Here is a 25,373-nt window from a genome sequence, read left to right on the forward strand (position 1 = left end):
GTACCCACCCCTCATAACAAGCAAGTCTGTCAGGGTTTCAAAACATAATTTATTAATAATTTATGAATAAAATAACAATAAGGAGGCTATACACAAGGGGTGCCGATGTGTAGCCCGTGCTTCCTAGCTAGATATGTAGCTTGTAACTTGTAGCTTGTGTGTGTGTGTGTGTGTGTGTGTGTGTGTGTGTGTGTGTGTGTGTGTGTGTGTGTGTGTGTGTGTGTGTGTGTTACATAAATGGTTACATAGAAAGGTTACATAAATGCATGAAATGGCCATCTATATAGTTAGCACATACCTTTATATAGTATCAAACATGACACATTTACAATAATAACAAAAGTGTGTGTGTGTGTTTTGTGTGTGTGTGTGCACGTGCACATTTCCTGAAAAGGTACAAAACCAATACCTTTTTTTGAAAAGTCTCAGGTCCTGAATTTGTTCTAATGCTATTTTAAGCTTAAGGGTTAGGTTTAGGGGTTAGGTATAGGTTTAGAGGTTTGGGGGTTATGGTTAGGTTAAGGTTTATGGTTAGGCTTAGGCTTAGGGGTCAGGGAAAATAGGATTTTTAATGGTGAAACATTTTAACACTCCAAAAGGTCACATTTCACGAAAACACAGCTGTGTGTGTGTGTGTGGCATCAATATGCATGTGTGTGTTTTGTGTGAGTGTTCATGTTCGTGTGTGTGGTTAGAGTCCAGTGAGTGTCCATCGAGCCTGTGCAAGAGAGTCAGTGCAAAACATAAGGATACATAAGAATCAAATCAAATTTTATTGGTCGTATACATGTATTAAGCAGATGTTATTACGGGTGTAGAGAAGTGTTCCTAGCTCCAACAGTGCAGTAATATCTAACAATACACAACAATGCACACAAAAAAGTAAAAGAATGGAATTAAGAAATATAGAAATATTAGGAGGAGCAATGTCGGAGTCCGGAGTATAAATATACTGTATATATACAGTGCAGAAAGTATTCAGACCCTTGACATTTTCCACATTTTGAAACGTTACAGCCTTATTCTAAAATTGATTCAAATTGTTTTCCCCCTCATCAATCTAAGCACAATACCCAATAATGACAAAGCAAAAACAGGTTTTTAGAAATTGATGCAAATGTTTGTTTTTTTAACTACTGAAATATCACATTTACATAAGTATTCAGACCCTTTTGTCACGTCTACTCCAGCTCTGCCTCTCTGGTACTCATTGTCACCAGTTTACTTATTATTACGCACACCTGCCACCATTGTTATGCGCACCTGTAGCTACCGAGGATGCCACAGCTGGCTCGTCAGGCTTCCATGCCTCAGCTGGCTCGTCAGGTTCTCAAGCCTCGGTTGGCTCGTCAGGATCTCATGCCTCAGCCAGCTCGTCAGGCTCCCGCACCTCACCCGGCTCGTCACGCTCCCGTCCCTCATCAGAGGCAACCGGCCATCTCCTGGTCCCGCACATTAGGGAGGGGTTACTGTCACGTCTACTCCCGCTCCCCCTCTCTGGCGCTCATTGTCACCAGTTTACTTATTATTATGCACACCTGCCACCATCGTTACGCGCACCTGCACCTCATGACACTCACCTGGACATCACTTCTATGATTACCTCCCCTATATCTGTCACTCCATTTCATTCTTTCCTCAGGCATTATTAGTTATGTTTCTCGTGTCCAGACACTACCCATTTGGTATTGTTACCTGTTTTTTGTATTATTAAATTCACCCGCTGTACTTGCTTCCTGACTCCCAGAGTCTAAGTTACACCTTTACTCCATACTTTGTTGATGCACCTTTGGCAACGATTACAGCCTCGAGTCTTCTTGGGTATGAAGCTACAAGCTTGGCACACCTGTATTCAGGGAGTTTCTCTGCAGATCCTCTCAAGATCCTCTCAAGCTTTGTCTAGTTGGATGGGGAGCGTCGTTGCGCAGCTATTTTCAGGTCTCTCCAGAGATTTTCGATCGGGTTCAAGTCCGGGCTCAGGTGGGGCCACTCAAGGACATTCAGAGACTTGTCCCGAAGCCACTCCTGCATTGTCTTGTCTGTGTGCTTAGGGTTGTTGTCCTGTTGGAAGGTGAACCTTTGCCCCAGTCTGAGGTCCTGAGTGATCTGGAGCAGTTTTGGTGCACCTGTACTGACCTCTCCTTCAGGATGATAGCGGGGTGAACAGGCTGTGGCTCGGGTGGCTGAGGTCCTTGATGACCATTTTGGCCTTTCTGTGACACCAGGTGTGGTGTGAGGGGGACAATGCAAATAGTCAGGGAGCCATTTGATTAACTGTTCAGCAGTTATGGCTTGGGGGTAGAAGCTGTTAAGGAGCCTTCTGATCCCAGACTTGGCGCTCCGGTACCACTTGCCATGCAGTAGCAGAGAGAACAGCCTATGACTTGGGTGGCTGGAGTCTTTGACCATTTTTAAGGCCTTCCTCTGACACCCCCTGGTATAGAGGTCATGGATGGCAGGAAGCTCGGCCCCAGTGATGTACTGGGCCATACGGACTACCCTCTGTAGTGCTTTGCCAAGCAGCGGTTATGACCTACGGTTATGGATGACGATGACGACCGTCATGGTTATAGCATTGGACCTGTAACCGATCGAATCCTCCGGGCCGACAAGGTAAAAAATATGTCGTCCTACCCCTGAAAAAGGCAGTAAACCCACTGTTCCTAGGCCGCCATTGGGAAAAAAAAATCTTAACTGACTTGCCTAGTTAAGGAAAGGTCAAATAAAATACAAGGGGTCGATGCCCCATGGTGCAGCTTTTGATCTTTTGGAGGATCTGAGTTCCCATGCCAAATATTCTCAGCCTCCTGAGGGGAATAGGCATTGTTGTGCTCTCTTCACGTTGGTGTGTTCGGACCATGATAGATCCAAGGAACTTGAAGATCTCGAACCCGCTCCACTACAGCCCTGTCGAAATGTGTCCTCCACGATGTGCATTAATACCACTAGAGAGCAATGTTACCTCCAGACTATTCACTTGTCTATGCAACCTTAATCTGACATGTGTTCATTTGTCTCCACAAGATCTGTTAGCAATCACCAACCAGAAACTAGCCTGCGTCACACAAGGTACTGTGTACCAGTACAGGCCGTGAGATTACCATAGACCACAACAGGAAACAACTACGTGGTACACAGACGTTTGTTAAATAAATGAGTGACTGTCACAAAAAAAATATTTATTGATCCACAGCAAATATTTAGATGAACTTATACATAAGTCATTCTGACTTTATCAAGCAACTCTAAGAATTTTAGATCATGCACCTGTATTGTTCTATATTCATGTACGAATCAACAAACAAAATTAGCCCTCTTGTATTGAAAGGTTGCAATATGCTTTGGACAGTCTGGTGTCATGTCTGGTGTCAAAGCTCTTCTTTGTCCACCCCGATGTTGGAACCAGCTTCCCCCTGAAGCTAGGAGAGCAGTGTCCCAGCCCATCTACTGAAAACATCTGAAACCCTAAGTCTTCAAAGCGTTTCTTAAATAATCCCACAGCACCAACCCCTCCCCGCCCCCTTCTTCCCCCATCCCAACAAAATCCCTATGTCACTTGATACATTCACTTGAATCATTGTAGATGAAGGGGAGGAGACAGGTTAAAGAAGGATTTGTAAGCCTTGAGACAATTGAGATATGGATTGTGTATATGTGCATCCAGGGAGTGAATCGGTAAGACAAAAGATTTGAGTTCCTTTGAACAGGGTATGGTAGTTGGTGCTGGGTTTTTCACGCTCAACAGTTTCACATGTGTATCAAGAATGGTCCACCGCCCAAAGGACATCCAGCCAACTTGACACAACTGTGGAAAGCATTGCAGTCAACGTGGGCCAGAATCCCTGTGGAACGCTTTCAACACCAAGAAGAGTAGCTGCTGCATGTGAACTTTAAAAAGAAAGTTAGCAAAAATAGATAAAATCTTGCTACCATGGAAAGTTAAATGCCTGACTATTTGTGGAAAAATCACCCTGATTAATTCTTTAGTCATATTCCAGTTTACCTATTTACTTCTGGCCCTGCCTACACCGAACAATTTGTTTTTTAAATGATATGAGCAAAACATATTTCACTTCGTTTGGAACGGCAAGCCAGACAACATTTTACTTGCTTATTATTTATATAATGAATATGAGTTTGGGGGGGAAAAAAAGTTATACCCAAACTGGTTCTCCAGTAGATTAATAAGAATATCTCACCCCTTCCTCAAAAATTGACATTTTCCCTGTATACAAGATTACAGCCTCTCACTTTCAGTTAATTGAAAATGGAGCACATTGACCTTGAGCTGCCGAGGAGAGCCCCAGATGACAACGTGGGCTACACATTCAGTCTCTACTGAGGACATCTGTAAGACATTCAAACGTGTTAACCCTCGCAAGGCTGCCGGCCCAGATAACATGTCTAGCAGGGCCCTCAGATAATGTGCAGACCAGCTAGCTGTTGTATTCACTGACATTTTCAATCTCTCCCTAGCTGAGGCCTCTATCACCCACCTGCTATCATCCCTATGCTCAAAAAAGGGAAAGTAACTGAACTGAATAACTACCGACCTGTAGCACTCATTTTCATCATCATGAAGTGCTTCGACAGGCTGGTCAAAGACCATATCACCTCCTCCCTCCCTCCCACCTCCTCTCCAACTCGCCTACCGCCCTGACAGATCCACGGACGACGCAATCGCCATTGCACTGCACACTGCAGTCACCCACTTGGACAAAAGGAATGCCTTTGTGAGGATTCTGTTCATTAACTACAGCTCATCCTTCAATACCATAGTGTCCTATTAGCTCATTACAAAGCTCACGGCCCTGGGTCTGAACTCCTCCCTATGCAATTGGGTCCTGGCTTCCTGACGGGCCCTCCCAAGTGGTGGAGGTAGGCAACATTACCTCCTCGACACTGATCCTCAACACGTGGGCCCCACAAGGGTGCGTCCTCAGTCCCCTCCTGTATTCTCTGTATACCCATGACTGCGTGCCCTCACATAGTTCCAACTCCATCATCAAGTTCTCTGACAACACCAACAATGATGAGACAGCCTACAGGGAGGTAGGCACTCTGACGGCATGGTGCCAGGTAAACAACATCTCCCTCAACATGAGCAAATAAAAAAAGCTGATTGTGGACTTCAGAAACAAACCAGGCTGAACACTCCCTCATCCTCCTCAATGGGGCCGCCGAAGAGACGGTCAATAACTTCAAATTCCTAGGCGTACCCATCTCAGAAGCTGAAGTGGTCTAGCGTAGAAAGCACGACAGCGATTCTTCAACCTCAGGATGCTGAAGAAATTTGGCCTGTCCCCCCCAACCACCACAAGCGATGCCCTGTTCTCCCCGCTTCAATCACAGACACAGCCAGGACAGGAGCACCATGGCAATAACTGAAAGACTGGCCAATAGTTTCTACCCTGAGACCATCAGGCTGCTGAATAGCCACCACTAGACAGCTGCCTGCTCCCCCTCCCCCTGCTACTCCCCCTATGGACATTTCCACACCCTCAATTCTCACTTACCTAACCTCCCTTTCTAAAACAAGCCATACAAAGCTGGTTGCAATTCCAGTTTCATCCTCCAGAAAACACAGGACAAATGTTACAACAAATATTACGGTTCAACTCAAACATACTAATTGATACAAATGTAAATGATTTATAGAAAAATAGGAATGGTCTTTGTTTATTATTTTATGAATAGGAAAGGTGGAGTTATTTCACATATGCAGCTAACAGTTTTTTTGCGCTATCCACAATTACAACCAACTGATTGCAGCATTACCGCAAAAAAATTAAGGAGTGGGTAGGGAACCTCCAAAAAGCATTTCTTACCCCAGTATACTTCAACTGGTGACCATCCGGGAGAATAAAGAGAAAGGAACGCTCTGTTTTTGCGTAAATCATATAGATTTATTGATGAAACAAACAAACAATAGGCTTACATTTCGGCATGAATCGCCTTCTTCAGAGCCTTGAGCAGGAAATGTGTGGGAGGCACCTACTCTGTCAGTATAATAGTAGTAGCAGGTTATTCAAACAAGAGTATGATCATCATTCAAGATTCCTACACATACATTTGAGAATTTGTTTTGTCTGCCCTTTATTAAAGACCAAAATTGGCCAAAACAATCGTCATAAATATAAAAAATATTCCTGTTTCATTTGAGGGCCAAAATGTTCACTGCAGCCCCATACAGGTTACAAAATAGATGAGAAGAGATTTTCAATGTGCCAATTCCATGGCACATTGTTTATAAACGGATACAAAAAACAACGCTTGATTCAACGTTTTTCCAATTGAAATTATTGTACAAAATTCTTGCCACCAACAGAATGCTATGTCTATGGGGCATACAACCATCTCAGCTCTGCAGAGTTTGCTGCGAAGAGACAGACTCATTAGATCACGTATTCTAGTATTGCCCCTGTGTAGCTTGTTTCTGGTCACCGGTTCAGAAATGGCAGAAAAATCTCAACATTTACCTAAAATTTACCCTACAAATAGCACTGTTGGGAGATTTGGAAAGCAATAGTAAATCTATCAACAACATAATACTTTTTGTAAAAATATTAATCTTTAACTTACAATCTGTAGATACTGTGCGATTAGAAAGGTTCAGAATTTATGTGAAACATCACAGCACAGTTGAAAAATATACGGCACATGGAAATCATAAGAGGGCAATTTAAGGAAATAGGTGAGATGGACTGAGAGTAGCTGAGGGGTGGGTTTAAAAGCTCATGCTCTATAATAGCTGACTAAAAACACAATACATAATGTATAGCGTATGCGTTTGGGTACCTTCTATCTGAATGTGATGTATGTCAACTATGTAACTACTGTAAAGAAAAGAAAGAGAGATGTGCCATGTATGAAAGATGTGTGTACAGTAGATGTACATTTAAGTTTTATTCTGGTCCAATTATGTTGGTCCTCCGAAGAGGGGAGGTGGTGGATGGGCCAATAAAAAATAAATAATAATAATAACAAATAGTTGTAGTGATTACTTTTATTTTTGCTTTAACAATATTTCCTGGTTTAGACTGTACAAAAACTAAATATATTACCAATTGACATATATTGTATATGAGCTATGACACTTAACCTTACTGTTTATAACACAGCTATAAAACCACAATGATGATGACATAATCAAAACATGCTGTACTTAACGTCAGCGTTGGTGGTGTTTCTGAATTAGTTTGTCAAGGCTGTTGAATGCACAAAGCACAAAGTCCACTCTTTACATCCATCACTGAAGGGATCCACACTCAGCATTCCACCAGGCAGTCGATATCAATACCCATAGATAACTGGAAACGAATAGTGTAAAAAAATAAAAAATAAACATTTAAACGAATAAAACCATGGTTTTAGGTGGGCTCAAACTTATTGTGATGACAATGGTCATTTGACTGAAGCTGTAATACTGAAGAATACACACATATACCTCACCTCCGGTGTTGGTTGGATTAGGCAGTGGTCTCCTGATGTTCACAAAACAGACAAAATAGAAATCGACATGACATGATGAGAATTACAATAAAAAATAATATTTTTTTGGTAAGGGGAAAATCATCCTCTGTTGTGCGTGTTGTTCCCCTTTCAATATATTATTGGTTTGCCCCCCCCCGAAAAAACCAAACATTTATTGATAAAATCACACTCACCTGGTGATAGATGGAGCCATTTGGGTGACTGATGGTGCTATGGGGACCCTCTGACTGCCGTAGAAGTTATCATACAGAATAGGAGCTGAGAAGTGAGGACCGAGCAGGTCAAGGGGTGAGTAGTGAGTACAACTACAATAAACAACTAGACTGTCAAGGAGGGGGGCCCGGACACGAATAACAAGGCTAATGCCTACATAAAAGTATCAAGGATGACACACACGCCCTTAAGATGACCTATAATGTACTGTAATGTGCCTGTTGTTTTCTTTGGATGACAAAGCGGACCCGTGAAGAGTGAGGAACTGTACCTGGTGGTTTATCCCCAGTCCGTCTGAGGTTCACAAAGTGTTCAATGTCCTCCTGTATGTCGCAATGTTCAAGAGACTTCCTCACTTCCTCATATAGCTGAACACACAGACAAACAAGTTAGAAACAAGCAATATGGAAGGTCCCTTACAGCCACAATCCTTCACGCTATTCTTTGCGTATCATTTACAACAACAAAAAATTAACATTGACTACCAGTAAGTAACTACTGCAGATTGCACCTTGATGAGTCCCTAGGAAATAAAGCATTTGAAGTGTGACTTTACCTCATCGCTGGTGACACACTGCTGGGAGAGCTGGTTGAGATGAGTCCACACCATGTTCCTTAGAGTGTTAATCCTCTCAACTTCCTGCTTCTCAAATACCTGGATGTAACAGAGCACTAAATGGTATACGATGCCTTCAAAAAGTATTCATTTTTGTTGTTTTGTTGTTACAGCTTGAATTCAAGATGGATTATTTAATTTTTTTTAATTCTCACCAATCTACACACAATACCCCTAACGACAAAGTGTAAACATGTTTTTACAAATGTCAGCAAATTTAGTGAAAATAAAATACATAAAAAACGCGCTTACATCAGTATTTACAATCCTGAGACAATACTTGGTAGAAGCACCTTTGGCAACGATTACAGCAGTGTGAGTCTCTAAGAGCTTTCCACACCTGGATTGTTCGACATTTGCCCAAAAAGTGAATGGCATTGCCACATTTTTTTTTCAGTATTACTTTAGTGCCCTGTTATAAAGAGGATACATGTTTTGGAAACATTTTATTCTGTACAGCAGGGTTGCCTAAACTCGGTCCTCGGGACTCCAAGGGGTTGCGTTTTGATTTTTGCACTAGCACTATACAGCTGATTCAAATAATCAACTAATCATTATGTGTTGATCATTTGAATCAGCTGTGTAGAGTTAGGGCAAAAAAACAGCTGTATAGAGTTAGGGCAAAAAAACAAAATGTGCACCCCTTGGGGTCCCGAGGACTGAGGTTAGGATACACTGCTGTACAGGCTTCCTTCTTTTCCCTCAGTCAAAAAAAAAAATATCAAAATCAAATGTATTTATATAGCCCTTCGTACATCAGCTGATATCTCAAAGTGCTGTACAGAAACCCAGCCTAAAACCCCAAACAGCAAGCAATGCAGGTGTAAAAGCACGGTGGCTAGGAAACACTCCCTAGAAAGGCCAAAACCAGTCAATTAGGTTAGTATTGTGGAGTAACTACAATGTTGTTGATCCATCCTCTGTTTTTTTCCTATCACAGTCAATAAACTCTGTAACGGTTGCCATTGGCCTCATGGCGAAATCCCTGAGCGGTTTCCTTCTTGTCCGGCATAGTACAAATATTACAAATAATGTACAAGTAATACAGTATTCAACTAACAAACCAACAAAAATACTCTGATGCTTTCTGGCCCTTACCTCGCATGCTTTGACATGCTCCTTCTGCCAGTCCTCCCTGATTCTTCCCAGCGCAGTCACATTCTGCATGTATAGCCTGTCTGGGATTCCAATCAGAGAACATACATCTTTGGAGACCATACTATCAGCACATAACCTAGATGATGATTTGTGGTTTCCCCTGTTTATGGTGGACAAGAGTCAAAAGGGATAATAGGTTGTCATTCTTACCAGCTACCTCAGCATTCATTTTTGCTTGATTTGTTCTCGCAAATAGCTGAAAGATGACAAGGAAAAACACTGAGGACATATTCGGTACTTTATGTAACCCTTCCTTGTGTTCAGGTCGTTACTTTACTTATTTTCTTTTCTTTTAAGTGTACAGTAAAAGTATGTCGTCATATTGGAACATGTCCACTTCACAAACGGTGTACAAGCTAGATAGCCGTGTTCTTCCTGTGGTCAGTGTAGGCCTAATTCTTGCGGTCTAATTCCTGTGGTCAAAATAGGCCTGCTGTTTCCTTAGCTCAACAGATTCTCATGGCTCACTCAGCTCATTTAGTGTCGCCAGCATTTTTGTTTCTTTTTGAAGCCCCCAAGCAGTCTTTTTAATGACATGTTTAAATCATCACTGTATGTCTAATAAATCACTGTGTGTTTATTTCACAAAAATAAACACAAAATAGGCTTTTTTTTAATCATTTATTTCCCTGAGCCTCCTTTTGCCATTGAAATGCTCAGTCTGATTGTGTGGGCGTGTTGATACAAATGTGAACACAGTATATTGACATACACAGCCCTGTTTGGAGGACTCTAGACTAGAGCCTACCCCACTTATCCCTTCAAAGTAGCAGGATACATGTAAGAGATAATTCATGTGGGGCTATTCGTTCTATGGAAAATAATGAATGACGAATCCCATTAAACAATGCCAATAAGTTTTTTTAAATTCGACTTTTGCTTTCAAAAGCAGTCCAAACATAGAACATGTAAGAATGAAATATAGCCATTGAATTCTACCGTGTTGATATACCGTGCATTAGAAGGGAAATAATGCACGGTCTAAAAAGCCCTTCAAGCCAATCACAAACGAGTATTCAACAATGAATTGGTGTAAATGCAAATGAAAGATGACTGCTCATTGGTCAGAATAATCAGATCAGATTGGGATGACATGCGGTGGGACAAAAATACCATCCCACTTGAACAGGCTGAAATTTCAAGTGTTTTTTTTCTTTCAAAAAGCACTAAAAGAGCATTATCATGATTTTCACAAATTCAGAGTGTTTCGACCCCATTGTGTTGAAATATTGTTTTTAAAAAAAACAGGAAAACCACCATTTTGACTGCACTGTCACGTTCATGTTTTTTAATATTTTTTTTATACAGTGAATAAGTTATGGAGATGGGGGAGATAGAGGAGAAGGACATAGAATGGAAAGTGGTGCAGTCAGGGTTTGAAACTTTGCCTCCGGGACAATGTGTGGTCCGTTTCTCTGAAGCTTACCTTTTCCTGCTGCTTGGCGTTACTGGTGCTTGCATTTCGGTTCATGTTCTGTTCTGCTTCCTCTTTGTCTCGACACTTTTGCTCATATGTCTTCTTTGACTTTGGTTAACGACATAGAATAACAGGGGAAGTGGGGTTACACGTCTGAATGTGTGAAAACGCTTTACTGACTATGCTATTCTTCACTGAACGACTGACAACAGGAAAGTCTCTAAAACATTGTCACTTGTTTGAAGTCAACTACCACAGTGTTGGTTCTGTCAATTGCTGCTACCATAGGGAAAAAAACTGAGGTCTGATATGATGGTGTTACCTTGAGTGCTGAAGTCTCACAAACCATAGAACCCATTTAACAACCTGTGTTCATACCGCAGCAATATCCCCCACCACCAAGCAGAGAACAGGATAACATGACAGCACATTATAAAGCACAAGCCCCCCCCCCCCCCCCCCCCCCCCGCAGCAGCACTGGCCAGCTCGTGGTCTAGGACGGATGGGAGATACTGTCCAGTTACATCAACAGCGATATGAACCACAGGTAAAGTATCCCGGTTCCAGCCGAGACACAGACCAAGGGTGAGAGAAACAGCACAGTTCCAGCAGAGATATGCACCACAGCGATACTATGCAACCCCAAACCGTGCCCATATGAGAAGGTGCTTCCACTGCCATCAGAGCAGATCAGATAAGTACTGCCAGCACTGCTACAGATGTGGGAGCAGCGACCACTTCCTGGCAGGCTGTTGGTTTAGAAGAAACAAGGCCAACCAAAGAGGTTCCTTTAAAACGAAGACAGGTTGCCCCTGTGGAACAGGGAGTAATCAGTCACACAGACACGTCCCAACACTGTACAACCTGTGGAATGAGAGAAAAGGGCCATGCACTGCAACAGTGCCCATCCTGTAAGAAAACACTCTACTGTTCGAGAGAACGGCAAAATGAACTCTGGGCTGAACACCGGAAATACTGCACACAGAGACGAATGGTGAAAGACTACGTGCATGACCTGATAGCACAGGGTTGGGTGGAGAAGTCCAACTCTCCTTACTCTTCCCCAGTCGTATGTGTAAGTAAAAAGGACGGTAGCTTACAACTGTGCACAGACTACAGGGAGCTGAACAGGAAGACTCACCCTGACCGCCAGCCAATACACAGAGTACAGGATATCATGGACAGCCTTGGAGGACATTCCTGATTTTCACTCTTGGATCAGGGAAAAGCATATCACCAAGGGTTCATTGCAAAGGAAAGCAAGCCCATGACAGCCTTTGTGAGCCCCTGGGGACTGTATGAGTGGGTTCGGATTCCGTTTGGACTCATGAATGCACCCGCAGCCTTCCAGCGCTGTATGGAGGAATGTTTGGATGGCTTGACAGATGAGATCTGTATCCTGTATCTGGACGACAACCTCGTCTTCAGCAAGACCTTTGAGAACCATATCGACATCCTTAGAAAAGTACTACAGAGACTAAGAGTTTATGGGATAAAGCTGAAGCCCAGAAAGTGTGAGATATTCACAGCGGAGGGATCGCTCTTTAGGGAGAATAGTGTCTGCCCGAGGGAAGCAAAATCGATCCAGCTGATACTGCAGCAGTCAGAGCTCTGAAGGACAAAACACCAAGTACACGAGAAGAGTTCAGAGGAACCATGGGGTTGCTGAGCTACTATAGGCAATGCATCAAAGACTTCTCACGCATTGCTAGCCCCCTCTACAACCTGCTCACAATGTCTCCTGAGAAGTTACAGGTACACACAACAAAGCAAAGAAATGGTAGACAAAGGGGGAAACAAGAGGATTGCCCTCTCACAAATCAATGACGTGGACTGATACGCTTCAACAGATAATGGAGCGGCTGATAGACCGTTTAGTACAGCCTCCTGTGCTCGGTTTCCCAGACTTCTCGAAGCCGTTTATCATTCACACAGACGCGTCAGACAAAGGTTTAGGAGCTGTGTTGTATCAGAAACAAGACACAAAAAAAACTGCGTATGATAGCCTATGCATCTCGGACCTTGACTGCACCTGAGAAAAACTACCATTTCCACTCAGGAAAATGTGAGTTTCTAGCCCTGTACTGGTCAATCACAGTAAAGTTCCGATTACTTGTACTGTGCACCGACCTTCACAGCCTACAGTGACAACAATCCGCGTACCTACGTCTTGTCGACCGCCAAGCTGGAACGCAACGGAGTGCGTATGGGTTGCAGAACTCGCCAATTTCCATTTCACTATCAGATATGGTCCAGGCAAAGAGAACATTGACGCTGATCGTTTGTCCAGAATGCCAAATAGACATCGAAACACTGATGACAGAATGTTCAGAGGAGTTGAAATCGATGCACAACAAGACTCAAACATATCCTGGTCAATGGCAGTCTCCGCTGTGTATGCAGCAACAACAGAAACCAGATCCATCATGCCTTTCTCAAAAGCAGAGGTGGTGACAGGTACAAAGAGAAGGTGAGAGCATCGGCCCAGTGATGGAACACAAACTGTCAAGTTCAAAACCAAAAGGGCAAGAACCGGAAACATTCAACACGAAAAGCAGATGTCTTCTTCAAGAGTGAGACAAGCTCAACTTGGATGAGCGTGGTATCCTCCATCGCAAGACACTATGGGGTATCGTGTGTAGGCCAGTGACAAAAAAAATCTCTGTTTAATCCATTTTAAATTCAGGCTGTAACACAACAACATGTGGAAAAGGTCAATGGGTGTGAATACTTTCTGAAGGCACTGTATGTAATAATAAAATGTACTAACTTTTTTATTTTACCCTTTTTTTCTCCCCAATTTCGTGGTATCCAATTGTTTTAGTAGCTACTATCTTGTCTCATCGCTACAACTCCCGTACGGGCTCGGGAGAGACGAAGGTTGAAAGTCATGCGTTCTCCGATACACAACCCAACAAAGCCGCACTGCTTCTTAACACAGCGCCATCCAACCCGGAAGCCAGCCGCACCAATGTGTCGGAGGAAACACCGTGCACCTGGCAACCTTGGTTAGCGCGCACTGTGCCCGGCCCGCCACAGGAGTCACTGGTGCGCGATGAGACAAGGATTTCCCTACCGGCCAAACCCTCCCTAACCCGGACGACTCTAGACCAATTGTGCGTCGCCCCATGGACCTCCCGGTCGCGGACGGTTACGACAGAGCCTGGGCGCGAACCCAGAGTCTCTGGTGGCACAGCTGGCGCTGCAGTACAGCGCCCTTAACCACTGAGCCACCCTGGAGGCCAAAATGTACTAACTTATAATAACTTCCCCTTCATTCGAGGTGCCTCAGTACATATAATGTAACTTCCTATTTATTTGAGAGGTTCCCCCCCTTATTCACTTCTCATGGCTGTTGAGGAAGGATGACTTATATTACAATAGTCTGTTTCACATTTTGGTAACATGATGACTGAAACTAGACATGACTTTAGATGACAGAATGGATGATAACTGGTGGTTTGACTAATAATATAGGAAAGTTCTCCAGCTTACCTCCATGGTTTTCTTGAACTGAGTGGCCCTCTGTTTGTGTAGGGCATCCATCTGTTGTTCAACCTGCGAAGAAGAAGTGTCAAAGATATTATATTGTACCTAAGACGATAGAGATGATAAATCCCTGATTTGCAATTACAGTGCGCATTGTCACATCCATGCAGGACGATTTGATGTAAGCAGTTATAAGTGGTTGATCACTATAAACGCATTCACTATTAAGCAGAGTGCACTGTATTAGCAATGCATTATTAGGTCTATAAGTAACTAAAGATGTTTTAAATTTCCTACATTTATTTCAGGGGTTTAAGTAGTTGATAGAATGCAATGGTACCTTTTTCCTTGCCTCTTTCTGTCTCTCCCTGAAGTCCCCAAGTTTTTTTGCCTCATCCCTCATTGTTTGTGCCAGTTGTAGGTGTGACAAACTCACATGTTCAGTCTCTATGTTGTAGAAGAGGGTTTGAGTGAATGAGTAAATTATGTGGATGACACAACACACATCACATGGAAATACCAACTCGTAGCACAGTTTTCATCATATATCATCAGGCACATTGTTGTGACTGCAACACTTACGCAGTTTGAACACATCCAGCGATCTCTTCAGTGTGCTAAAAAAAACACACAAATGATGTAAAATGATGAAATGGAATTTATGAAAAACAACCTGACCTCACATAACAAAGAATAACTAAGAATGAAGAGAATGAGCCCCCCCCCCCCCTTACCAGAAAAGGCCTTAACCACAAAACCATTTGAAGCATGTGACCGAGCTGAAACAGGATGGACACTCAAACCACTGACAGAATCCTTCCCGACAGAAAAAGGCCCCAACAATAATTCAATCGTGTAACACAAATGCACTAATAACGCTCATGCGTGTAGTGCTGCGTGGTCAATGAGCCGTTGAAGCGTGCAAACCATCATACAATGCGCAAAGACAGTGCTATCAGTGGGCAGATCCACAGCCTTCTAGTGTGCCATCTGAAGGCTGCATGCCAGGCAATATCAACAACCCAAATATAATAACAACAAAACTAAAAAAGGTTTTTGCGTCGTCATTATCGGGTATTGTCTATAGACTAACGAGGGAAAAAACTATTTCATCCATTTTTAGAATAAGGCTTTAATGTGGAAAAAGGCGTCTGAAAACCTTTCTGATTTCACTGCAAGTTTGCATTTACTTGTCTTGTTTGAGACAGATTGGCACCAGGGTAATAAGAAGGCTATTACACATGTTATGTGATGGCTTTTAAGGGCTTTCAACAAAGCCCATTACAAGGGCATCTCTACCTTCAATAGCAGGCCTTTCAAATGATTTCTGTATACATTTTCACAGTGTCTGACTGATGGCAAGCAATATCGTCTACAGCATGGATAACATCGGCAACAACAGACGGACTTACTTCATCTCATTGCACCCACACACCTTCTTGGAGAGACCCAGTAGCTCTTTGGCATACTTCTCCTCTATGGATGCTCTGAAAGATGACCAAACACATCTCTTCAGAGGTGCATTCAACAAGGTAAACAGTTCACAAATGTTATCTACAACATGTGCATGAGAGAAGATTTGGCTATAGTGTGAAGATTTGCACCACCGAAGGGTCCTAGTGTCCATGAGATAAAGAAAATTCAACTGCTTTTTTCAAAAAAAAATTCTACATATGACTGCAATATATTTGCAAAACCACACTTTATATCTTTCAATATGATATATATGTATTTTTGTGTCAGTGTAAATGACGGCGGGTCCGGGAGCCGCTACCGGCTCCCCTGCCTCAGCCGGCTCCTCGGGCTTTCATGCCTCAGCCGGATCGCCAGGCTCCCCTGCCTCAGCCGGTCTGGCAGGTTCCTGCGCCCCAGCCGGCTCAACTATACTCCCTCTCCGGCCTCTAGGTCGCCAGGCTGCTGATTATCCCGCACACCTGTCAACATCGTCAAGCGCACCAGCGTGACACTCACCTAGACTCCATCACCTCTTTGATTATCTTCCCTATATCTGTCACAACCCTTTGGTTCTTTCCTCGGGTGTTATTGACTCTGTTTCATGTGTTGTTTGTGTTTCGTGTTAATTGTTTTGTTTGTTTATTTATTAAAACACTCCCTGTCCTTGCTTCCCGACTCTCAGCGCAGTCGTTACAGAGACAACAAAATCAAACATAGAAATTATTCATAATATGAACTTTGGTGAACTATGCTGTATCAGTTGGTTAGGAAAGGTGTCTATTTAGATTAGGGGAAAATTCTCCCCCTTCAAATCGTGTGGTGTATTACACAGTAACTAGGTGCTATCTGGAACCTTAAAGGGTTCTTTGGCTATCCCCATAGGATAACTCCTTGAAGAACCCTTTGTGGTTGCAGGTAGAACCCTTCTCTACGGAGGGTTCCACCTGGAACCCCAAATAGTTCTACATGGAACCACTTCGTCTCGGGCCTAACAACACCCGTGCCATTATATCCTCCAAACGCCGGCTTCTCGGGCATCATCCCTTAAATGACTTCCTTATCTTACTTCTGTGTCGTGGAACGAATCCTCAATGCCCTTTGAAAAGGTCAGCCTACAACAACACATTGCTGATATTCGGTGAAAACAAACAGACAACAACAAGAACGACATGGCAGCAGAGCCTGTGGGCGCTGTCACCTATAACAGAACCATGGCATTCATAGTCTCTTTTCCAGAGCATATTCTCTGTAGTACACTGTTAACAAAATAGAGAGACTAAAAAAGGCAGCATCAACTCATAAAAAGTATGTTTTGGCAGACGGTCTCGCATCCAATCTGATGGTTTTAAATTGCAAATGGTTTATGGCATAAATATTGATTGATGATGATTTTCAGTCAATATTTGATTGATGATGATGTTTAGTCAATATTTGAATCAACATTTTAAAGAAGACACTGGGAATTGAATACCTATTCTAGGATAGACCGTGGCACTAATTATGGGCTACATTTGCCAGGACCCATTGTAAGATGATGATAAATATTGTTACAATCAAAATGTTTAGGGCAATCTAAGTTATAGCAGAGGTACCATGAGGTAATGTGTAAAATGGTCCTTCATCACTGGTATTCATGTGAGGTGGATGTGAACCCGGGTCCTGCTTGTCAAAACACTGCCTTAATGCTCTCAGCCAATCTTCAGGACTAAACGGTTGTGCTCAACCGCCCTTGTTATACTGAGCACATGTGGCCCGATTCAGACTTGAGATAAGTAGACCTAGCATGGACTCAATAAAACATGGATTCAAGTAATGTTAAATCAACTTATCTCAAGTCTGAATAGGGCCTAGGGAGATTTTTTGGGGAGGCGAAATTCCATCGTTATTATGGAGTGAAAGTTGGAAAGGCAGAAGAAGGAATTGAACCCCTGAACCTCCAATTTCTTTGGAATTTTACCCACTCAACCACACAGTCACGTACCGTATGATGAATTTGGGCCCCCTATTTAAAGGCAAAGGTTTAAGATTAAAGGCAAAATGAAAACGTCAAACTGTCACAACCATGATCTGTTTCACTTGTCGTGTACTTGTCTTCACCCCCCCACCGGGTGTCGCCCATTTTCCCCTGTGCTTTCTGTTTGTCTGTTGCCAGTTCGTCTTGTCTCGTCCAGCCTACCAGCGTGTTTTGTCACGTACTCCTGTTCTCTCTAGTCCCTGTTTTCTAGTTCTTCCGGTTTTGATCATTCTGCCTGCCCTGACCGCCATTCTGTACCTTACTGACTCTGCCCTGGTTTACTGACCTCTGCCTACCCTGAGCCTGCCTGCTGTTCTGTACCTTACTGACTCTGCCCTGGTTTACTGACCTCTGCCTACCCTAAGCCTGCCTGCTGTTCTGTACCTTACTGACTCTGCCCTGGTTTACTGACCTCTGCCTACCCTAAGCCTGCCTGCTGTTCTGTACCTTACTGACTCTGCCCTGGATTACTGACCTCAGCCTGCCCTGAGCCTGCCTGCTGTTCTGTACCTTACTGACTCTGCCCTGGATTACTGACCTCAGCCTGCCCTGAGCCTGCCTGCTGTTCTGTACCTTACTGACTCTGCCCTGGATTACTGACCTCAGCCTGCCCTGAGCCTGCCTGCTGTTCTGTACCTTACTGACCTCAGCCTGCCCTGGATTACTGACCTCAGCCTGCCCTGAGCCTGCCTGCTGTGACTCTGCCCTGGTTTACTGACCTCAGCCTGCCCTGACCTGCCTGCTGTTCTCTGCCCTGGATTACTGACCTCAGCCTGCCCTGAGCCTGCCTGCTGTTCTGTACCTTACTGACTCTGCCCTGGATTACTGACCTCAGCCTGCCCTGAGCCTGCCTGCTGTTCTGTACCTTACTGACCTCAGCCTGCCCTGGATTACTGACCTCAGCCTGCCCTGAGCCTGCCTGCTGTTCTGTACCTTACTGACCTCAGCCTACCCTGAGCCTGCCTGCTGTTCTGTACCTTACTGACCTCAGCCTGCCCTGAGCCTGCCTGCTGTTCTGTACCTTACTGACCTCAGCCTGCCCTGAGCCTGCCTGCTGTTCTGTACCTTACTGACCTCAGCCTGCCCTGAGCCTGCCTGCTGTTCTGTACCTTACTGACCTCAGCCTGCCCTGTAGTTTGCCTGCAGTTTGCCTGCCCCCTGTTTTGTTATTAAACATCTGTTATTCGAACTCTCTGCATCTGGGTCTTATCCTGAGTCCTGATACAAACATTGTGCTGCCGTACTGTTCAGAAATCCCCCAAGTCTGAGGCATGGAGGTGGAGAGGGGGCACTTCCGTCATCATGAAGTGCTTTGAGAGACTAGTCAAGGACCATATCACCTCCACCCTACCTGACACCCTAGACCCACTCCAATTTGCTTACCGCCCAAATAGGTCCACAGACGATGCAATCTCAACCACACTGCACACTGCCCTAACCCACCTGGACAAGAGGAATACCTATGTGAGAATGCTGTTCATCGACTACAGCTCGGCATTCAACACCATAGTACCCTCCAAGCTCGTCATCAAGCTCGAGACCCTGGGTCTCGACCCCGCCCTGTGCAACTGGGTACTGGACTTCCTGACGGGCCGCCCCCAGGTGGTGAGGGTAGGCAACAACATCTCCTCCCGCTGATCCTCAACACGGGGCCCCACAAGGGTGCGTTCTGAGCCCTCTCCTGTACTCCCTGTTCACCCACGACTGCGTGGCCACGCACGCCTCCAACTCAATCATCAAGTTTGTGGACGACACAACAGTGGTAGGCTTGATTAACAACAACGACGAGACGGCCTACAGGGAGGAGGTGAGGGCCCTCGGAGTGTGGTGTCAGGAAAATAACCTCACACTCAACGTCAACAAAACTAAGGAGATGATTGTGGACTTCAGGAAACAGCAGAGGGAACACCCCCTATCCACATCGATGGAACAGTAGTGGAGAGGGTAGCAAGTTTTAAGTTCCTCGGCATACACATCACAGACAAACTGAATTGGTCCACTCACACTGACAGCGTCGTGAAGAAGGCGCAGCAGCGCCTCTTCAACCTCAGGAGGCTGAAGAAATTCGGCTTGTCACCAAAAGCACTCACAAACTTCTACAGATGCACAATCGAGAGCATCCTGGCGGGCTGTATCACCGCCTGGTACGGCAACTGCTCCGCCCTCAACCGTAAGGCTCTCCAGAGGGTAGTGAGGTCTGCACAACGCATCACCGGGGCAAACTACTTGCCCTCCAGGACACCTACACCACCCGATGTTACAGGAAGGCCATAAAGATCATCAAGGACATCAACCACCCGAACCACTGCCTGTTCACCCCGCTATCATCCAGAAGGCGAGGTCAGTACAGGTGCATCAAAGCTGGGACAGAGAGACTGAAAAACAGCTTCTATCTCAAGGCCATCAGACTGCTAAACAGCCACCACTAACATTGAGTGGCTGCTGCCAACACACTGTCATTGACACTGACCCAACTCCAGCCACTTTAATAATGGGAATTGATGGGAAATGATGTAAATATATCACTAGCCACTTTAAACAATGCTACCTTATATAATGTTACTTACCCTACATTATTAATCTCATATGCATACGTATATACTGTACTCTAGATCATCGACTGCATCCTTATGTCACTAGCCACTTTAACTATGCCACTTTGTTTACTTTGTCTACATACTCATCTCATATGTATATACTGTACTCGATACCATCTACTGTATGCTGCTCTGTACCATCACTCATTCATATATCCTTATGTACATATTCCTTATCCCCTTACACTGTGTATAAGACAGTAGTTTTGGAATTGTTAGTTAGATTACTTGTTGGTTATCACTGCATTGTCGGAACTAGAAGCACAAGCATTTCGCTACACTCGCATTAACATCTGCTAACCATGTGTATGTGACAAATACAATTTGATTTGATTTGATTTGATTCGTGGAAGGTGTGCCCTAACAGCTAACTCTATGGTTGAGTAAAAAAAACTGCCACGTTTGTTGGTCCTTCACGAACTCAGGTGAAAACACACCAGACGCTCAGATTAAACTCTCCAAAACAATCCAAGGAAGTATGTGTCAATGAAAATGTGAGTACAAAATGTTTTCACGTTAAGGAAGGAAACATAAAAGGAATTCACTCAATGAGAACATGGGTTTTGTGTAGAATATCAGCCACTAAAGCTTAATAGTAATTTTGATGAGTTTTCATGATGCCACATGTCATTGTTTGCAGTTTTGCTCCTTTCGTGCACTTGTTGTAAATTACGGCAGGCTTTTCAGTTAATACTGCTGGCTTGTTTGCCTGGTAACTTTATGAGCTGTATCTATTATTTGATGTATGACCCACATGTTATACGCTACAGTAAATAGCCACTGCAAATGTAGCCTGCTCTAGCATTGGCCTACCCCATTCATGGATGCTAACTGCTGTAGCGCCTATTGACGATCCTTACCAAAGCCAGCGAAGACAAGACTCACAAACTCATGCCAACTGAATTGTCAGCTGTCAATCATATCATCATCTTAACTCTACTGTCATTCAATCCACTGAACATAAAGACTCAGGTCTGAGACATTAACGTAATGGATGACTTGAGCCCTGGTCTGAAGTTTTGCACAAGGTTTGTTTAAGTGCTAATGCTCACATAAGCAGTCTTTGCATGTCTTTTCCCCCCATTGATATACAATATAATTCTACATTTCTGTTACTTTTGAAGAATATTAATATGATAAATAGCTTAGAGATCTTTGAACTTTCTTTATGAATATAAAAATATGAAAGACCTGTTCAAGTTGTCATTTGATCATTTGCAAAGAAAAATAACGCATTTGAAGCTTCAGAATCATGTGTTGAAAAAGCTATTTTGTACAAATGAATTATCGAAACGTATTAATTTGTTCTTTCACAAAACAATCTTGTGTCCTATGTTAAAGCGTAATGCGCATTTGAACTTTTGGGATTACTGTAGAGTTTGTCAACATGCCATATAAGAGCAGTGATTATACACTAAGAAAAGGGATACCCATTTACAGCATTTGGAAACTATTTCTGCACGAGACAGTAGGCTTAGGCGGTATATCGTATATACCGTATACTGAAGTATTTGGAAATAGCAATTGGATTGTTTTTCAATACCATTGAAACTATGTATTTGAAGTTTTTCAATACATTTGTATATTTTAAAGTTTTTACCGGAGAAAAGTAGGCTAGCTACACCAAGAAAACTATTGGAGAAAAGTAGCTACACATCAGTCAGAGCTAGGGTGACCACATGTCCCGGATTGTGCGGGACAGTCCTGCATGTCGTTCCTTTGTCCCGCAACCAAACAATTATGTGCCACATTTGATCAACAAATGAAAATACCACTAATCTAAATTAGATAGATTTGTTCCGTATTTCATTCAGACTTCCTACTAATTCGATGAGAATTTACATTCCAACCTCTCTTTTGTGGTCACTTTGCGCTTATGACATGATATTACATCATGAGGATGTGGTGCTGGTGACAAATACTTCTCCAATCATTGATGAGATCCGATATTTACATAGGCCAGTGTCTTATCGTCAACAAATCACATGTGTCAAATCCTTTTAGGCTAAATTCCAGTTGAACTTGGAGAAGACAGTTAACTACCGGTACTTACAAAAAGTGTGGGTCTAACGAAAAGCTACAAAAGTAAGTAAATAGCCGTATTAGACTGAAGAATAAGATAATTTCGTCAAACTCTCAATGCTCATTCAACATATTTGCTGCTACTTTACTCAAGCCCGTTTTAAAAGTCTCCCTAACTAAGACCAACCAGAAATGTTTCCTTGGCCACATATTCCCAGATTGTCATAAAACAGCCACAGTCTCTCATTTCTGGATCACAACATTTTGTGGGAGGCTTGCTCGTTGCAGCGGGAGGGAGATTTTTGTGTGTGTGAAAAACATATTCAGGTGTAGGCTACACTATACTGCAAATGTCCCATTAAATTATCCCGTTGTCCCGCATTAGGGTATTTTAAATGTGGTCACCCTAGTCAGAGCGCTGTCTGCTGACAGAAAGCCCGTTTGTGAATTCTCATCCGAGTGGAAAGTGCAACTGAAGCACAAAATTAGTCTGATGCCGAGCAGAAATGACAAGAAGCATTCTAGATCTTTGTTTATAAAATGCAGCAAGATATTTCTTATGAGTAACAAAAAAAATCCTGCGTGAAATATGCAGAATCCTGCATTAACTCGACCCCTAATTTATAGTGTTCGCTTTCTTCCTTGTTTGAGAAGTCAAAGCCCTTTGGGTGAGTTATCTGTTCAGCTGCCACTGCTCGATTGCCTTGCGTTTTTTCTCCTCTTCGTTCTTGGCCTGTCTGCTCCGAGCATAGTACAGTGTGAACACATGCTGCTTCAGAGTCAGTACTGTTCTTCCTTCAGACAAGCATGTGTCAAAAGTTTGTTCATTTGCACAATGTCTCTCGTTCACATTCGCTTGTAAATGTCCAAACTCACCAAAAAATACCTTACCTATATATTGATAACTTTATGGGTTGGATTGACTATCTTTGCAATTTATTTATTTTCGTTTGTGCTTGTTAGCATATTTAGCTATCAGCCTTCAAGGAAAATCGCAATTACTTGTGCTAATTTTGTTAGCATTCTGGTACTAGAGGCTCAATGAGCTTTTTTTGCATTTTTGACTCCACTTACTAAGCCAGTAATACTCTAAATCGAAGGACTGTATAACGTTATGAATATCTGGATACCGCACAACCCTACTAGACAGGATTTGAAACACCACAATAGTGTTTTAGAAGATTTAGAGAGAGGAAACGACACCAAAAGAGAAGTAATCTAATTCTTCACCACATAGGACTCGAAATGCCATAATTTCAAACTTTTCCGGGTTAGTGCTCCCAGGCTATTGCAAGGTGTTGCACAACTCTTGATTATGTGGTGCTACAACACGCCATATTCCATAACCCCTCAGGATGAATGTCTCACAACCATATGTTTCAATAGCAGCAAAGATTTTCTTTAAGGTGGTGCCAGTTCAGTTGGGCACTAGTTAGTGTTGCAAAGCACTTCATTTTTAACAGTGTAATCTGAGGATTCAATGCATGGTTTCTATTGGATGATATCTTACATGGCTTCTCACCTGGCTTTCATGAAGTCTTCTATCTCCTTGCATGTCTTCTTGCCATCGTTGAGGTGCTGGATGATACTTTCATAACCCCCAGTGCCGGTGAAATCCCTGTTCTGGCAATTTTGGGAATGTGGAAAAGCAATACGTAATCACGGCACACAATGGAGTGCCTCTCACACCCTCCCAGTAGTGGTCATTTGAACCCCTATACACCTCACTGTATTGCCATTTAACAGTCTATCAAAAAGGAAACAACTCCATTCCAAAAATTCAGTGAGAAGACCCCCAAAGTGCTCCAACCAAAATGATCCATAATGTAAAAGATTCCCTTACATACAGCACACGATACATCAAAGAATGCAAACAATACAGAAAACAGTAATGAAGCAATAGAGGTATTTTGTGAGCATGAATAAATTGGTGTTTTTTTTTGTGTGCTAAACTGCAGTTGAAGTTACCTGTAATGTATGTCTGCATGAGAGAATGGCATAATCCTTTTAACCACATGTGATTTGAAAGGTACAGTAGGCCTACAGATGTAGAATGATTCAATTTGAGCCAGTTCGCTACAGCAGGAAAATAATCCTGCAGCAACAGCAAATGTGAATTCTTATGTGGATTGCAAATTAATGGACGTTTTTGTCAGTTTACAGTTTACTTATGGTAAAATCAAATGAGATGAAATGACCAACTACAAGAAGACTTTTTAAACCTCAAAAACGTTACAAGTTTTACATTTCCTGCATTGATATAGCCTACACTGTATGGGGTATACTCCTGAACCCTGCCATTCTGATTTGCATCTAGACATTACAAGGTTTTCAAAAGGACCAGAACCAAATCCATGCAGGTATGTAATATTCTAAAAAAGTTTAAATTACTTAACAAATAGACATAGCTAGACCTGTTCTATTATTGTATAGGCTTATGTTGTGTTTACACCCTTACAAATGAAAGAACACATTTGCATAACTTGAAAATCACATTTAGATCTCTAAAAACAAATCGCTCTGCAATCACATTTGTACTCACCCAAAAGCAATCCTTAAAGTGAAGTTCTCTCATTGTAGACAAGAATAACGGCAGTAGAACTCTTCAAATTCCGCAGCTTGCTACCGTGTGAGTGACTGACGAACTTCTCAATGGAGGGTGCGTTCACGACTCCACTCATACCGCGGAGCACTAAACTCCTTCTCTGGGTCCTAACGACCGAGAGACTCCCACCGACCTACGAGCAAGATAGATTCTGTTGGATTTGGTGCCACTTGGTGGTCACAAGCAGATGAGCAGGAGAAGAAAGGACCTCCGAGTCTGCCAATTCATATATTATATTGCCTCTTGGTTCCTCTTTTATCTGTATTTATATCATTCTCTTGTAAATATGCTTT

At 43.1% G+C, this 25,373-nt stretch overlaps 1 protein-coding gene across 5 annotated transcripts; it reads right to left on the reverse strand.

Annotated features, from left to right (window-relative positions):
• Positions 1-6,991: 6,991 nt before the first annotated feature.
• LOC115127122 (proline-serine-threonine phosphatase-interacting protein 2-like) lies at positions 6,992-25,155 on the reverse strand. 5 transcript variants are annotated; one of them, XM_029656777.2, is made up of 14 exons: positions 25,018-25,155; positions 23,998-24,098; positions 15,800-15,874; positions 14,970-15,004; positions 14,728-14,834; positions 14,394-14,456; positions 10,908-11,006; positions 9,632-9,677; positions 9,422-9,501; positions 8,264-8,362; positions 7,979-8,075; positions 7,668-7,752; positions 7,453-7,484; positions 6,992-7,310 (listed from the first exon to the last, which is right to left on the reverse strand). In XM_029656777.2, the coding sequence occupies exons 1-14, from the start codon at positions 25,048-25,050 to the stop codon at positions 7,294-7,296; spliced, it is 969 nt and encodes a 322-aa protein (XP_029512637.1). In that variant the 5' UTR covers positions 25,051-25,155; the 3' UTR covers positions 6,992-7,293. The 5 variants fall into 5 exon arrangements, with proteins under 5 accessions (XP_029512637.1, XP_029512631.1, XP_029512624.1 ...); XM_029656771.2 differs by having other exon boundaries at positions 7,448-7,484; XM_029656764.2 differs by having other exon boundaries at positions 7,442-7,484.
• Positions 25,156-25,373: the final 218 nt, after the last annotated feature.

The sequence above is a fragment of the Oncorhynchus nerka genome, linkage group LG4 (assembly GCF_034236695.1).
Source record: "Oncorhynchus nerka isolate Pitt River linkage group LG4, Oner_Uvic_2.0, whole genome shotgun sequence".
In the NCBI taxonomy this organism is placed as follows: Eukaryota; Metazoa; Chordata; class Actinopteri; order Salmoniformes; family Salmonidae; genus Oncorhynchus; species Oncorhynchus nerka.